The sequence below is a fragment of the Pseudophryne corroboree genome, chromosome 9, assembly GCF_028390025.1.
Source record: "Pseudophryne corroboree isolate aPseCor3 chromosome 9, aPseCor3.hap2, whole genome shotgun sequence".
Taxonomy (NCBI): Eukaryota; Metazoa; Chordata; class Amphibia; order Anura; family Myobatrachidae; genus Pseudophryne; species Pseudophryne corroboree.
Window position 1 is genome coordinate 93,294,989 of NC_086452.1, and position 17,808 is coordinate 93,312,796.

Here is a 17,808-nt window from a genome sequence, read left to right on the forward strand (position 1 = left end):
ACGGAACCACAATAGGCTAATTCAAGTGGAATGCAGAGACGACCTTCGGCAGGAACTGCTGCAGAGTTCTGAGCTCTGCTCTTTCCTCATAAAAGACCTAATAGGGGCTCTTACACGATAAAAGGCCCCCAATTCTGAGACACGCCTAGCAGAAGCCAGGGCCAGTAACATCACAGTCTTCCACCGTCATCAGAGGTTCAAACCAGGAGGACTGTAGAAATTCCAACACTACATTCAAATCCCAGGGTGCCTTGGGCAACACAAAGGGAGGTTGTATGTGAAGTACCCCTTGCAAGAAGGTCTGAACTTCTGGCAACACAGCCAATTTCTTCTGGAAGAAAATTGAGAGAGCTGAAATCTGGACCTTACTTGAACCCAGATGTAAGCCCTTATCCATACCAGCCTGCAGGAAACATCCCAAGTGAAACTCCGCTGGCAGATACGTGCGTTCCTCGCACCAAGAGACATCTTCTCCAGATATGAGTGTTTTGACGTCACAGGTTTCCTGGTCTAAACCATGGAAGCAATAACCTTCTTGGAAAGGCTCGTGAGCTAGGATGTTCCGCTCAAACTCCATGCCGTCAAACGAAGCCGCCGTAAGTTCGGGTAGACGAACGGTCCTTGTTGAAGATCTCTTCTCAGTGGCAGAGGCCAAGGGTCTTCGACGGACAAGTCCAGAAGAGTCACGTACCAAGCACTCCGAGGCCAATCCGGAGCAATCAGAATGCCTGGACTCTGATTCCTGAATCGCTTGAGCACCCTTGGGAGCAATGGAATCGGAGGAAACAGAGATAGACCAAAAAGGGTAAAGGCCACGGCAATGTCAGTGCAGCTACTGCCATCACCCAAGTGTCCCTGGTTCGTGAGCAATAACCAACGAAGCTTCTTGTTGAGTCGAGAAGCCATCATGTCTATTTGTGGGCAACCCCACCGGTTGATGATCTGCTAAAACACCTGATGGTGAAGCCCCCACTCTCCCAGGTGGAAATCGTGACGACTCAAAGTCCGCTTCCCAGTTGTCCACTCCCGGAATGAAGATTTTGGACAGTGCTGTGGCATTTCTTTCTGCCCAGAGGAGTATCTGACACCTCTCGCATGCAGGCCCTGCTTTCTGTACCTCCTTGTACGCCAGTGCTGTGGCGTTGTCAGACTGTACCTGGAACGCATGATACCTGAGGAGAGGCCTGAAGCAGAGCATTGTAGATCGCCCGAAGTTCCAGAATGTTGATCGGAAGGAGGGCTTCGTGGGCTGACCAACTGCCCTGGAACTGAGCCCCCTGGGTGACCGCTCCCCATGCTCTCATACTCGCATTAGTCGTAAGGAGGATCCAATCTTCAATCCCAAAACTTCAGCCTTCCAGTAGGTTGGAGGACTGCAGCCACCACAGGAGAGAAATCCTGGCCTGAGGTGACAGCCAAATTAACCGGTGCATCTGAAGATGTGAGCAGGACTACATACTCAGGAGATCAAATTGAAAAGTCCTGGCATGGAACCTTCCATACTGGATCGCCTCGTACGAGGCAACCATTTTCCCCAACAATCTTATGCAAAGATGTATGGATACCTGGGGAGGCCAGAGGACCATGTGGACCATCTCCTGAAGTGTCCTCTGGGAGGAACACTTTTTGGGCCACAGTATCCAGCAACATTCCCAGGAATGGGAGCCTCTGAGTGGGCTCCAGGTGGGACTTCCGTAAATTGAGGATCCACCTGTGGTGTGACAGAAGCTGGATAGTGCGGTCTATATAGAGCAATAAAAGCTCCTTGGATCTTGCTTTGATCAGTAGATCATCCAGATAAGGGACAACATTGACCCCCTGGAACATCATCTCTGCCATCACCTTCGTGAACACCTACGGAGCTGTGGACAGGCCAAAGTGTAGCGCCTGGAACTGGTAGCGATTATTCAGCAGAGCAAACCTCTGGTAAGGCCAAAGAGGTGGCCAAATCGGGATATGGAGATGAGAGTCTCCGATATCCAGGGAGAATTCCTGTTCTTCCAGGCCTGCAATCACTGCTTGCAAGACTTCCATCTTGAACTTGAAAACCTTTAGGTAAGGGTTCGAGGATTTTAGATTCAAAATGGGCCTTACTGAACCGTCCAGTTTCGGTACCACAAACAGGTTGTAGTAGTAACCCTGTCCCTTTTGTTGCAGAGGCCCTGGAACAATGACTTGGGATTGTACCAAATTTAGGATGGCCTGTTGCAGTGTAACACGCGTATCCTCTAAAGCTGGTAAGTTTGATTTGAAAAATCGTTTGGGAGGAGCACTGTCGAACTCCAGCTTGTAGCCCTGAGAAATGAGGTCCTTGAACCAGGTATCCTGGCAGGGACTTTCCCAGATGCGGCTGAAGTGATGCAGCAGAGTTCCCACCTCGAGATCCCTTCGAGGTGGGTGGGCAGTCATGCTGAGGCCTTAGTGGAAGCAGTACCAGTGCTCTCCTGAGAACTGTCGACCGCTGGTTTTCTTGTCTTACCTCTGGTGCCTCTAGCCGCGTTGGAGGCACCTCTGGCCCTACAATTAAATACGTTAGACCGAAAGGACTGGGTAAACAGACCCGGGTAGGAACGCCTAGCCAGTGGGGCCCCAGAGGGGAGAAACATGGATTTCCCCGCAGTAACTTTAGAATTCCAGGTATCCAATTTTACCCTGAAGAGCCATTCCCCTGAAAAGGGAAGAGACTTGACGCTCCGCTTAGATTCTGCATCCGCTATCCAATGACACAACCGCAAAGCCCTGAGCGCCGACACTGCCATAGCAGTGGTCCTTCTCCTTGAGCGAGTCACACAGGACACGTGCGGTGTCTGGAGGAGCTGTGTGTTCCTGCTGCTGCAGCTGTAAGCGGAGGAAGGCGCCAAAATGCAGCTGGTCCTGCTCTGAGGAAGCTCCGTCCCCTGTAATGGCGCCGGAGATTCTGTAGTTTTTATACTGGCAAAAGTCTCCCCATGAGTAGAAAGCATCACACAAGTGCTAGTTTTACCCACCACCCACCACTGCCCCCCCCCAGGAGGGTCCCGTATGCCGCCCCTGCGTTCTGCCACACCATTAACCGGGGGACCCCCCTAGTGGGGCCCCCGGTTTGTACTTGCCACCGATGTCACCTTCAGGCTAATATTAGGGGTGTGCGGCGTGCTGCGATTGTGACCGCCAAGGGGCAGTGCCCCGCTGTACAACCACCTCTCAGGACGTTAGTCCTGCAGCGGAGAAGCGGCTCTGACACCTCGCAAGGCTGGTGACCGCCCCCTCTAACTCCAACGGTGCAGGTATGCTGTTGCCCAAACAGCATACCGAAAATAACAAAGATTGAAAAAGAAACTGAAGAAAAACGCTGGAGCTCCAGAGTGTGCATCCTCTCATGAGGGCACTTTTTTCTAAACTTCCTGTTGGAGGGGGCATAGAGGAGAGGAGCCAGCACACCCAGTGGAAGAAATTTAAAGTGCACCGGCTCCTTTGGACCCAGTCTATACCCCATCGTACTAAGTCTCACCAATATCCCTTATGGATGCTAGAGAAAAAAAATAGATCGGTAGATAGAGTACATAAAATTGTATACAATAAGTACATAAAATCAGACAATAGATTCAAAAACTAAAAATTTCACAATATACAAAGAAATTTCTTAGGAATACATAAAATTGGCTGTACAATTCACTACCGATGGTTTCCACAGAATTGGTCATACAATTCACTACCAATAGTTTCCACAGTACACAATTTTTTCCATGAATTTCCAGGTATTAGTCTCTTGGATTTAGCTGAATAGCCATCAAATAGATGAAACAGAAAGACATAAACCCAACGCGTTTCATCATGAAGACTTCATCAGGGGTCAATCCATAATCTATTGGATTTAATAAATGTATCACTTCCAGTCTTGATATTCTAATCAGTAAATGTAGATAAAAGATGCGATTTGCATAATCCCAAAGTAGGGGAGGGATAATCCAATATCTCAACAAAAACCTTTTAGACCAAAGAACTGGACTCAATACAAAAAAAATCTGTCATAGAATATAACAGAAAAAATGTAAAAACAGAAGAGTGTCAGCCAAAGTGGTCAGTAACCTTCACAGCAGTGAATGAACTGAAGTACTGCCAAACCCTTACTTATACCCCTCCAATTAGTAATGTCACTTATTGGGGGGCTATAGGGATTGGCAGTACTTCCGTTTCTGCAAAATTCAGTTTAAAAACGTAATTACATTTGTTTATTTGGAGTAACCTTTGTCTTCTAAATGTTTTTAAAGACCATTCTAATGGAGAAACATAAGTTTTAAAGAAATTCTATCACCAGGTGTATGCCCGTTTCTGCTTACGCCACTGTTACAGAAAATGTCACTATGACAGCCATTGTTCCCATCAATGGTGGGAGAACGGAATCCCTCTGAACCTCTAAGGAAATTGTGTCCGCATATATGGAGGATGAACGTGGGTACACAGATAATACTGAACTGAAGAAACCTATTGCAGAATTTGTTAAACCAAATGGTGTAACAAACGTGATAACATGGTACTTTGCTAGAGCATAGAAGGCATACCCAAAATACACGTAAAGAAACTAAAAACTAAAAAGATCTTAAAGTTTTTGCCATTATTCTCAGACACCCACTTGGGAAACATTTCTTAACCAGTTTTCCCAGTAGAAATTGTTCCATCATTGACATCAATCAGGTACAAACCTTTGCACTTAGAATATTAAATGCGACTTACTTGTTCCCGTTTGTTTTGGAACCACGAATAAAGGACTTTCTGCTCCTCACTACTGCTGCCAAGCCTGGTGCTCTCCTTGGAGAGAGAAGATACTTCCGAACCATTCCTCTGGATGTCTAACAAGGACATGTAAAAGCTTTGCTGAAAACAAGTATTTGAAGCCTTCTCAACTACTGGATACTTTTATTCTGTGCACAGAAGTTATCAAATGTAATTACGTTCTAGGACTACAGGTCAGTTAAACAGAACCACAGGTGAATACATGAAATGGACTAAGTAATTCACCTGCACTCAGGAGACTGACAGAATAAGTACAGCTGCTAATGCCATGTAATGTACACGTGCTCACCAGAGCCATATGTCCACAGCTTTGCACCTCTCCTGATAAGGTGGGGGCTCTGGACAGATCCATGCCATGGCGAATTCTGGTCTTGCAAAGCAGAGATGTGACCCACTGCAGGGGATGCAAAAGGGCTACCAGCGTCCCAAGGAGCTCTGAGAGAAGCAGAGGCCTTTAGTCGGGAAGGTATGGGCGTTTCAGCAGCTGCAATCACTCTCTGTGACTGGTCAACAGAGTCATCAATGAGGGATGAGCCTGCAAAACAATAATCAGGCCAAAATTGCCACAAAATAAGCACTATAAGAAGGAACATACTTACTGTAACAGGGTACTTATGGAGCATGGAGCCCTGCAGTGTGGTAAGGACACTGGCCTGAGAGATTCGGAGCACGGAGCCCTGCAGTATGGGAAGGGCACTGGCCTGAGAGATTCGGAGCACGGAGCCCTGCAGTATGGTAAGGGCACTGGCCTGGGAGATCCTAAGCATGGAACCCTGCAGTGTGGCAAGGGCACTGGCCTGAGCGATTCTCAGCATGGAGCCCTGCAGTGTGGGAAGGGCACTGGCCTGAACGATTCTGAGCATGGAGACCTGCAGTATGGTAAGGGCACTGTCCTGGGAGATCATGAGCATGGAGCCCTGCAGTGTGATAAAGGCACTATCCTGAGCGATTCGGAAACCTGCAGTATGGTAAGGGCACTGGAGATTCTGAGCTTGGAGCCCTGCAGTGTAGTAAGGGCACTGGTCTGAGCGATCCTGAGCATGGAGCCCTGCAGTGTGGCAAGGGCACTGGCCTGGGAGATTCTCAGCATGGAGCCCTGCAGTCTGGCAAGCGCACTGGTCTGGGAGATTCTGAACTTCTGAACATGGAGCCCTGCAGTGTGGGAAGGGCACTGGCCTGGGCGATTCTGAGCATGGAGCCCTGCAGTATGGTAAGGGCACTGGCCTGGGCGATTCTGAGCATGAAGCCCTGCAGTATGGTAAGGGCACTGTCCTGGGAGATCCTGAACATGGAGCCCTGCAGTATGGTAAGGGCACTGTCCTGGGAGATCCTGAACATGGAGCCCTGCAGTATGGTAAGGGCACTGTCCTGGGAGATCCTGAACATGGAGCTCTGCAGTATGGTAAGGGCACTGTCCAGGGAGATCCTGAACATGGAGACCTGCAGTATGGTAAGGGCACTGGCATGGGTGATTCTGACCTTGGAGCCCTGCAGTGTGGGAAGGGCACTGGCCTGGGAAATTCTGAGCATGGAGCCCTGCAGTGTAGTGTAGTAAGGGCACTGGCCTGAGAGATTCTGAGCATGGAGCCCTGCAGTGTGGGAAGGGCACTGGTCTGAGAGATTCTGAGCATAGAGACCTGCAGTATGGTAAGGGCACTGTCCTGGGATATCCTGAGCATGGAGACCTGCAGTATGGTAAGGGCACTGGCATGGGCGATTCTGAGCTTGGAGCCCTGCAGTGTGGGAAGGGCACTGGCATGGGCGATTCTGCCCTTGGAGCCCTGCAGTGTGGGAAGGGCACTGGCCTGGGAAATTCTGAGCATGGAGCCCTGCAGTGTAGTGTAGTAAGGGCACTGTCCTGGGAGATCCTCAGCATGGAGCCCTGCAGTGTGGTAAGGGCACTGGCCTGAGCGATTCGGAGACCTGCAGTATGGTAAGGGCACTGGCGATTCTGAGCTTGGAGCCCTGCAGTGTAGTAAGGGCACTGGCCTGGGCGATACTGAGCATGGAGCCCTGCAGTGTAGTAAGAGCACTGGCCTGGGCGATACTGAGCATGGAGCCCTGCAGTATGGAAAGTGCACTGACCTGAGAGATTCTGAGCATGGAGCCCTGCAGTATGGAAAGTGCACTGACCTGAGAGAGATGAGCATAAGACAGCTTGTGAGAAGTCTGACTAGGGAGTTGATTATTATTATATTAGGTGCACTACTTTATCCAGCCCAACTGTCATTTTTTAAAATAAATTATATATGCACTAAATGTTGTGTAGACACACTACAACAAAATAACACAATGGGCGGTATCCTATTAGCTGCGCTAAAGGTCTCGCCGGGGGCTATCCTACTAGCCCTGATAAGCCGGTGCGAGCCGCGGCTCATCACGGATTCTGTTTCACCTGCCTCGGGCAGACAAAACCAAATCTCTGGAAACAGCCCTGTGTCTCACGAAAAACACACAGGTTTCACTGAACGGGCGATCTAATAGGATAACCTGACAAATAAAAAAAATTTAAAAAAAAAATTCACCCGATGTTCTACCGCAGCTAATAGGATACCACCCAATATTGTAGGCCATTTTTGTCCTTCTCTAAATTACATGGATAATGGAATACACGTACAAAAATTAGCAGTATTTCATTAATAGGCACATTACTGAGCACGCACACACACACACACACACACACACACACACACAAGACAAGCCTAATAATTGGAGGCCCTTAACGTCACTGCAGATGACTTCAGTGTGTTTGTCCACTATTGATGTGGACAACATTAAAGTTGGGCTAATTATCCACTCCAGTCCCAATAGCCTCAGGTGCGATTTGTTAAAGGAAGTGAAAATGTAATAAGAGGCAAAGATAAACAGGAGTCTGACAGGACCCACAGCCTGGAGATTTGGGACTGAAAACTACCACTCCTGAAATGACAATGTGGAAAACGAGCAGGTGTGTAAGACTACAACAGAGAAATAGGAAAGTGCCTCAAGTGGCGCAATGCAGCTATAGTACTTGATGGTTTAAAATAAATGTCACCACATTTAAAGACAAGAATAGATACAACAAATATAAACCTTCCTAGTACACACAGCGCAAACAAAAAAGGGGGAGAAATTACGTTCCTGATTGGATGTGCGGACTCGGATGTCTCTGTCCAGCCTTCCAAGTGTGTAGAATCCAACTCGTGTTATTTCAATATGAAACAGAAAAAATATAAAAGGACAACCAATGTGTAATATTTCACAACAATAAATGGATCAAAAAAAGTGTCTTTGAATGAGTAGACTTAGATATCCAGATCCAGCGTACCCCACTCACTCAGTGATAGGTGGATATATGCATATAAAGGTATCTTTATGCCATCAAATGTCGTGTCTATTCACCCTTGGAGTGCGTTGAAAAGACCGATAGGAAGGGGAAAAATCATCAATATGTAGAGCGTACCCGAAAACTCACAGGAAAAAGAGGGATATGAAACATATAAAGGTTTCTTTCAAGTGTGTTATTCAGTTGCACACAGCGTACCCAAACTCACTCTTGATGATGTGGAACAATTCCTATCAAGGTATCTTTACTTGGTTGTCTTGGTAAGTAATTCTGTCTTCTAAATTATACCATATATCCTCAAAGTTTTGACATAGGGAAATGGAGCAAGAAGAAAAGAAACCAATGTGTAGTATGTATCAATTGATATAGAGATCTAATGAATTAATCTCCTATTTGGATGCCAAATTTAAAATACAGGAGAAGTAATATGTGCTGAACTTACACTAAATAGAGCAGCAAATTAAATGGTGTATTAAGCCTTATAGCAAGATATTGCAAATAGGGTGGCGTACCCCAACACTCACAGCAACACCACCAGTGATAAACACATCAAGGTATCTTTTTCAAGGGTGCAGAAAGTTTTCATATATAGCGTACCAAGACTCACACGTGTAAATCATGCGCCGTTCCTATCAAGGTATCTTTGTACAATTGGTCAGGTAATCTCATTCCAGGTCGTGGTTTTCCATAAAAATAAAAATTTATTGGGCTCCACAAACTCCACAGAGGAGTGTACAAAAATACAACACATACATAAAAAGGAAAAAAATCCAGTAAAAATTATTTTTACAATGTCAGCAAAAAAACTTGGTGTAAAAAGCAAAGTCCACATGGATTCAATTAAAAATGGCTACTCACACTCCTTGTAGTATAATCAACGCGTTTCGGTCTAATAGACAATTGAAAGAAACCTTTATATGTTTCATATCCCTCTTTTTCCTGTGAGTTTTCGGGTACGCTCTACATATTGATGATTTTTCCCCTTCCTATCTGTCTTTTCAACGTACTCCAAGGGTGAATAGACACGACATTTGATGGCATAAAGATACCTTTATATGCATATATCCACCTATCACTGAGTGAGTGGGGTACGCTGGATCTGGATATCTAAGTCTACTCATTCAAAGACACTTTTTTGATCCATTTATTGTTGTGAAATATTACACATTGGTTGTACTTTTATATTTTTTCTGTTTCATATTGAAATACCACGAGTTGGATTCTACACACTTGGAAGGCTGGACAGAGACATCTGAGTCCGCACATCCAATCAGGAACGTAATTTCTCCCCCTTTTTTGTTTGCGCTGTGTGTACTAGGAAAGTTTATATTTGTTGTATCTATTCTTGTCTTTAGGTGTGTAAGACTGGTAGCACACACCAGAGCAGAGCTAAAAACACACGCAGACAGCCTACCTATGGAAAAAAACAGGATTTTGGTACTTACCGGTAAATCCATTTCTCCAATTGCACAGGGCACACTGGAAGGTCATTACGTTGGACAAGTGCAGCAATCACTTTAAATTCTTTGAAGTGACTGGCTCCTCCCCTCTATGAACCCCACTACAGACCAGTTCTGAAAACTGAGCCAGAGAGGAGACGGCTAGATACAACACGACAGAGGAGGATGAGGAGGAGGAGGAGGAGAAAGAACGAGAACAGTATAAACAAATAAGAACAATTGTCATGGTCATCTGTCAACATTAATGTAAAGAACTGTGGAGAAAATTCTACCACACTGGAGAAACTAAACCCAAAGATGCCCAGCGTCCAGTGTCCCCTGTGGAATCGGAGAAATGGATTTACCGGTAAGTACCAAAATCCCGTTTTCTCCTTCATCCACTAGGGGACACTGGAAGGTCATTACGGCTGCGACATCCCAGAGCTCCCATTACAAGCGGGAAAGCGCTGAGTCCTGTAAAACCGCTCGGCCAAACTGAGCAGCTGAAGCCACAAAGTATCAAACTTGTAGAACTTGATAAACGTACGTTTCACCAACCAAGTTGCAGCTCTACAGAACTGCGTCAAGGAAACACCTCTAGTAACTGCAAAGGAAGAACCCACTGACCTAGTGGAATAAGCGGAGACCGAAGTAGGCGGAGGTAGCGATGCTGCTAGATAGGCCTGTCAAATAAATCTGATCCAACGTGCTAATATCCGTTTTGAGGCCGGCCATCCAGGCTTGGCGGCATCATAGAGCACAAAAAGAGCATCCGTCTTGCGCAAAGTAGTGGTTCTCTCTACATAAAGCTGCAGGGCCCGAACAATGTCCAGGGATCTTGAAGAGGGAGAGTCGTCAGAGTACTGGAACCACAATAGGCTGATTAATATGAAAGGCTGAAACAACCTTAGTTAAAAAAGATCTGCAAGTGCGAAGTTCCGCTCTGTCCTCATGGAAGATCAAATACGGAGGAAGGCAAGAGAGAGCTCCCAACTCAGAGAACCTCCAAGCCAAGGCCAGAGCCAACAGTAACCCCACCTAAGTAATTTGAGCTCCACCGATTACACAGAGCTTAAATAGGGATGATTGCAAAAATGAAAGAACCGTATCCAGATCCCAGGGAGCTGTGGCTTAAGGCGGATAACCCCCTGAAGAAAAGCCTATACCACAGGCAGTAAGGCCAATTTTCTTTGGAAAAAAATTGACAGGGTGGAAATTTGAACCTTTAGTGACCCTAGGCTCAAACTCGCCGAGAAGCCAGCCTGGAGGAAAAGGAGAAGTCTGGCCAACCTAAAGGAAGTAGGCGAGAAAGGACGCTGTTCACACCATGAGATATATGACCTCCAAATTCGGTAATAGTGTCTAGAAGTGACCTCCTTTCTAGCACTCATAGCAGGAATTGCTGGTGTTGGGATGTCGTTTTGTCTTAAAAGTTCCCTCTCAACAACCACGCTGTCAAATGTATCCGCTGTAAATCCAGATAAACGAAAGGACCTTGTGACAGCAAATCCTGTCTCAGAGGTAGCGGCCACGGGTTGTCTATGAGTAACTGAAGGAGATCGCTGTACCAAGTTCTTCGAGGCCAGTCTGGAGCCACGAGTAGAACTCTGATGGTTTCCCGTTTGATTTTCTTGAGAAGACGTGGCAATAGGGGAAACGGTGGAAACAGGTACACAAATTGGAAAGTCCAAGGGATCATCAATGCGTCGACCGCCTCCGCCTCTGGTGTGAGAGCAATACCGAGGAAGATTGTGGTTCTTTCTGGACGCCATGAGATCGATCTGCGGGAGTCCCCATCAACGAACCAGTTGCTGAAAAACCTGCAGATTTAGTTCCCATTCGCCTGGATGCATATCCTAATGTCTTAGGTAATCGACCTCCCAGTTCTCCACTCCTGGTATGAACACCGCCGATATTGCTACTGCATACCTCTCGGCCCATAAGAGGATCTTGGTGACCTTCATATCAGCTCTGCTGCGTGTTCCCCATTGGCGATTTATGTATGCCACGGTCTGACTGCACACATACTGCTCATCCTTGTAGGAGAAGACTGGCCAACAGGAGAGCGTTGTAGACAGCTCGAAGATCCAGAATATTGATAGGTAGAGTCTGTTCTTGGAAAGTACAAAGACCCTGGAATTGGCAATCTAGAGTTACCGCTCCCCAGCTGCGGAGGCTGGCATCAGTCGTGAGAAGGACCCAATTCAGGAAAGCAAAGTCCCTGCCCTTTGACAGATTCGCCATCTTCAGCCACCAAAGCAATGACAGACCAGTTCTGGGGTTTAGCTGAACCTTCTGATGCATAAAAAGATGCAAATCGGACCATTTGGAAAGGAGATCTAGTTGAAATGGTCTGGAGTGGAACCTCACGTACTGTACCGCTTTGAACGCCGATACCATCTTCCGCAGAAGACAAATGCAAAGATGAATTGAAACTCTGCGATGTTGTAAGACCAATCGAACTAACTCTTGAATGGATTGAATCTTGTCCTGAGGGAGAAATATCTTCTGAAGTAAATCCATGATCATCCCTAGGAATTGAAGCTGCTGTGTCGGTTGTAACCGAGACTTTTGGATATTTATGATCCAACCGTGTCTCCAGAGAAAATCTTGTGCTGTTCCCATATCGTCTACTAACGTCTCTAAGTAGGGGACAATGTTGACCCCCTGTGATCGTAATTGCGCCATCATTACTGCCATCACCTTTGTGAAAACTCGAGGTGCTGAAGAGACCGAAAGGCAATGCTTGGAATTGAAAATTTAAATCCTTTAGCGCAAAACGGAGAAAACTCTGATGGGGCGGCCAAATCGGGATATGGAGGTAGGCATCTCTGATGTCTATTGACACCATAAAGTCCCCTGCTTCTAGACCATTTATGACTGACCGCAGAGACTCCATCTTGAATTGGACTGTTCTCAAAAAAGGATTGAGACTCTAAATTCAGAATGGGTCTTATCGAGCCGTCCGGCTTCGCACCACGGACTGGAATAAAATCTGTTTCTGCTGGTGTAAAGGTACAGGAACGATACCACCCTTCTCCAGGAGATTCTGCATCGCCAAGAGAAGAAAATCCCGATGCTCCTGTGAAACTGGTAAACTTGTCGTAAAATATCTTGGAGGAGGATGTAACTGAAACTCGAGTCTGTATTCCCGAGTAATAATGTCTCTTACCCAGGCGGGAGCGGAGCCCATTATGCGGCGGGCTTAGTGGCTGGTTTAGGGCCCATCTGTAACGCAGCTGTGGCACGACCACGTCCTCTGCCACCTCTGTAAGAGGTGGCTCCACCTCTAGCACATCCTCTGAACTTTGACGGAGACCAAAAAGACGGTCCAGAGTAAGTATTTATGGGAGGAGCTGCTGAAGGAAGATATGTTGACTTCCCTCCCGTGGCCTTAGTGATTAGAGTGTCCAGTTCCTGACCAAACAGGAACTCACCATTATACGGTATTGCTTCTACCACCTTCTTGGAATCCGCATCCGCTTGCCACTGCTTAAGCAAGAGCGCACGGCGAGCTGAAATAGACAAGGCCGATATCCTGGATCCGATGCTTTCTGCATCCTTGGATGCTTCCCCCCAAATATACCGCAGACTCTGATATGTTCTGCCAGAGTAATCAATTGATCTGTAGGGAGACCAGATTGTAAACCTGTTACCAATTGTTCTGCCCAGGCTTCTATTGCCTTGTTAACCCACATACCAACCAGAGTAGGACGAACAAGTATCCTTGCTGCTGTGTAAATAGACTTTAAAGTACTTTCTAACCTGCGGTCTTGCTTGCTCCTTTAACAAGGTAGCGCTAGCCACCGGTAAGACAGTCTTCTTTGACAATCTAGATAGAGAGGGATCTACAAGAGGAGGGTTCTCCCACTTAGCTCTATTTTCCTCTGGGAAAGGATACGACAGTAAGAGTCTACGCGTAACTTGGAATTTCCTATCAGGGTGCTTCCATACTAGTGCAAAATGATCATCTATTTCCGAGGAAATAGGAAAGGAGCTTGCACTCTTGTTTTTTTTGTAAAAAAAAAAAAAAAAGAAGCAAAAAAAAACAAACAAAAAGTGGCTGTGGAGGAGTCGGATCAGACTCTGTAATTCGTAACACCTGGCGCACTGCCAGTATGAGAGCATCTAAGCAGTCTGATTCAATATCCGTGTCATCCTTAATTCTCTCTGTATCAGAGCCTCGCCCTCCTCTAACGGACGGATATCTTCCATGTCTGAGTCGTCCGACTGCAAAACTGCTGGTAACTGTCTTTTTGGAGACAGCCTGTGTAGAAAAAGAGTTGGGGGATTTAGATGCCCCCACAGACTTGCGTAACTTCTCTACTGACCTGGCTTGACAGTGCACCCACTCTGGTTCAGATAGAGAAGTCTGAGCTCTGGATTCTTCTCTATCTTTACGGGAAGCTGCCAGCTTCGCCGACAGATCTGTCATGACTCCGAACAATTGAACCAGCCATGGTGGAGTGGGATCCTGCATAGTTGCAGGTGCTGGAGAAGTTACTTCATAGTTACCACAATATAATGAACCCTCATTCTGTTGCGTGAACTTTGCAGAGCACTTCTTACAAGTATATAGCTTCTGAGAAGCCTTGGAAGAAGTGCCTCTGCCAGTCATTGTCAGTAATTAAAAATAAATAAAAGAAAACCCCAACAACCATCATCACCACCACAGTTACAGTAGTGAACTGTTAGAAACAAAGAGAAGAAGACGAGACAAATGCTTTGGAGCGTAGCTCCGCCCCCCGTCTCTCTGCTAGGCGGGAAATTCAAAGATGCTTCCTAGTGGTTAGCGCTGAAGTACAGGGCTGCTCCGGTACTCCGCGCGTGGACAGAGTGCCCTGCCAGAAGACGCGGCATTCTGAGCACTGCACTCCGGAGCTTAGATCAACTCGGAATGACCCCCTCAGTACGATGAAGACGTCCCAAAGTTCCCAGAACGGACGGGAACGTGCGGAGACATCTGCAGCACCGACTGCCTAAACTGGGTATTCTCTTTGGCCAGGGTATCAAACTTGTAGAACTTCACAAAAGGGTTCTTCCCCGACCAGGTAGCAGCTCAGCATAGTTGCAAGGCAGAGACTTCACGGGCAGCCGAGTAGGAAGAGCCCACCGATCTTGTAGAATGGGCCTTCAGAGACTTAGGAACAGGTAAGGCTGTCGAGACATAGGCCGGTTGGATAGTAAGCCTAAGCCAACGAGCAATGGACTGCTTTGAAGCAGGACAACCCTATTTCTGTGCATCATAGAGCACGAACAAGGAATCCGTCTTTCTGATCCGAGCCGTCCGCTTGACATAGATCTTCAAGGCTCGCACAGCATCCAATGCCTCTGGAGGAGCAGAGGTGTCAGAACTTGATGGAACCACAATAGGTTGAGTCAGGTGAAATGCAGAGACAACCTTCGGCAGGCACTGCTGTCTAGTCCTGAGCTCCGCTCTGTCCTCGTAAAAGGCCAAGTACGGACTTTTACACGATAAGGCCCCCAATTATGAGACACGTCGAGCAGAAGCCAGGGCCAGCAACACCACTGTCTTCCATGTGAGGTACTTGTCTTCTACCGTCAGAGGTTCAAACCAGAATGACTGTAGAAATTCAAACACCAAATTGAAATCCCAGGGTGCCGTAGGCGGCAACAGGAGGTTGTACTGTATGTGGAGTACCCCTTGCAAGAAGGTCTGAACTTCTGGCAACACTGCCAATTTCTTCTGGAAAAAAAAATGGAGAGCGCCGAAACATGGACCTTAACAGAACCCAGACGTAAGACCTTACCCACACCAGCCTGCAGGAAACGCAAGAAACGTCCCAAGTGGAACTCTGTAGGTTGATACGTGCGTTCCTCGCACCAGGAGACAAGTCTTCTCCAGATATGATGATAGTGTTTTGACGTCACAGGTTTCATGGCCTGAACCATGGTAGCAATAACCTTCTTGGAAAGGCCCTTGTGAGCTAGGATGTTCCGCTCAACCTTCATGCCGTCAAACGACGTCGCCGCAAGTCCGGGTAGACGAACGGTCCTTGTTGACGAAGATCTCTTCTTAGTGGTAGAGGCCAAGGGTCTTCGACGGACATGTCCAGAAGATCCGCGTACCACACCCTCCGAGGCCAATCTGGAGCAATTAGAATTGCCTGGACTCTTGATTCCTAATTCGCTTGAGCACCCTTGGGAGCAACGGAATCGAAGGAAACCGGTAGACCAGCTGGTAAGGCCAAGGCGACGTCCGTGCATCCACTGCCCTCGCTTGAGGGTCCCTGGTTAATGAGCAATACCAGTGGAGCTTTTTGGAGACGAGAAGCCATCATGTCTATTTGTGGGCAGCCCCACCGGTCGATCTGCTGAAACACCTGATAGTGGAGCCCCCACTCCCCCAGGTGGAGATCGTGACGACTCAGGAAGTTCACTTCCCAGCCGTCCACTCTCGGAATGAAGATTGCGGACATTGCGCTTGCATTTCTCTCCGCCCAGAGGAGTATCTTTGACACCTCTCGCATGCAGGCTCTGCTTTTTGTCCCTCCTTGCAGATTGATGTACGCCACTGCTGTGGCTTTGTCCGACTGTACTTGGATTGCGTGATCCCTGAGCAGGGGAGATGCCTGCAGCAGAGCATTGTAGATCGACAAAGTTCCAGAATGTTGATCAGGAAAGCGGCTTCGTGGGCTGACCACCTGCCCTGGAGCTGCGCCCCTTTGGTGACAGCTCCCCAACCTCGTAGACTCATCCGTTGTGAGGAGGATCCAATCCTGAATCCCGAAACGCCAGCTTTCCAGGAGTTTGGAGGACTGAAGCCACAACAGGAGGGAAATCCTGGCCTGAGGTGACAGCTGTATCATCCGGTGCATCTGTAGATGTGATCCGGACCACTTGCTCAGGAGATCCAATTGAAATGTTCTGGCATGGTACCTCAGATATTGGATTGCATCGTATAAGGCGACCATCTTCCCCAAATATCTAATGCAGAGATGGATGGAAACTAGAGCAGGTCGGAGTACCATGCGGACCATCTCCTGAAGTGTTCTCTCTTCGTCCTCCGGGAGGAACACCTTCTGGACCACAGTATCCAGTAACATCCCCAGGAAAGGGAGCCGCCGAGTTGGCTCCAAGTGGGACTTCTGTAAATTGAGAATCCACCCATGATGTGACAGAAGTTGGATAGTGCGTTCGACATGGAGCAACAAAAGCTCCCTGAATCGTGCTTTTATCAGAAGGTTGTGCAGGTAAGGGACAACATTGACCCCCTCGAACCGCAGCTGGATCATCATCTCCGCCATTACCTTTGTGAATACCCTTGGAGCTGTGGATAGGCCAAAGGGTAGTGGTCGTCCAGCAGGGCAAACCTCAGATAAGCCTGATGAGGTGGCCAAATAAGAATATGAAAGTAGGCTTCCTTGATATCCAAGGAAACCATGAATTCCTGTTCTTCCAAGGATTCCATTTTGAACTTGAAAATGTTTAGGTAAGGGTTCAAGGACTTTAGATTCAAAATGGGCCTTATCGAACTATTCGGCTTCGGTACCACAAACAGGTTGGAGTAATAACACCTGCCTCGTTGTGGTATTGGTACTTGAACAGTGATGTGGCACTAGACCAACTTTTGGATGGCCTATTGCAACGTAACCTCCAAAGCTTGATTTGAAAAACCGTTGGGGAGGCCCACCATCGAACTCCAGCTTGTAGCCCTGAGAAATGAGATCTCTGACCCAGGTATCCTGGCAGGAAACCTCCCAGACGCGGCTGAAGTGACGCAGTCGAGAGCTCCCACCTCGAGATCCCCTCGGGGTGGGTGGGTACCATCATGCTGAGGACGTAGTGGAAGCAGAACTGGTACTCTGTTCCTGAAAACCAAAGTTTGCAGGTCTTTTGGTCTTACCTCTGGTGCCTCTAGTCGCATTGGAAGCACCCCTTGCCCTAGAACGAAATCTGTTAGACCAAAAGGACTTAACAGATGGCCCCGGTTAGGAACGCCTAGCTGGCGGGGCCCCAGAGGGGAGAAACGTAGATTTCCCTGCAGTGACTTTGGAAATCCACGTATTCCACACTGCACTTGGATTCTGTGTCCGCTATCCACTGACACAACCACAAGGCCCTGCACGCCATGGCAGACTTCCTAGCATTAATATTGCCCATCTCCTTGAGCGAGTCACACAGGACGCATGCAGTGTCCTAAATGTGCTTCAGGAGAGTCACCGTAGTGTAAGAGGCATATCCCTGGAGAGGCACTCCTGAAACAGAGTAGCCCAGGTATGAATGGCATGGGTCATCCGGAACTCGCTA

General features: G+C 47.6%; 1 protein-coding gene across 2 annotated transcripts in view; it reads right to left on the reverse strand.

Moving 5' to 3' along the window:
• Positions 1 to 17,808, reverse strand: part of NDC1 (NDC1 transmembrane nucleoporin) — a 92,513-nt gene that overhangs the window by 24,587 nt on the left and 50,118 nt on the right. The window contains exons 12-14 of one of the 2 annotated variants that reach the window (XM_063939616.1): positions 6,859 to 6,906; positions 5,063 to 5,308; positions 4,714 to 4,829 (exon numbers count right to left, since the gene is read on the reverse strand). In XM_063939616.1, the coding sequence (XP_063795686.1) occupies positions 4,714 to 4,829; positions 5,063 to 5,308; positions 6,859 to 6,906 (410 nt within the window). The remainder of the gene's footprint in view (positions 1 to 4,713; positions 4,830 to 5,062; positions 5,309 to 6,858; positions 6,907 to 17,808) is intronic. The other variant, XM_063939617.1, reaches the window with a different exon arrangement.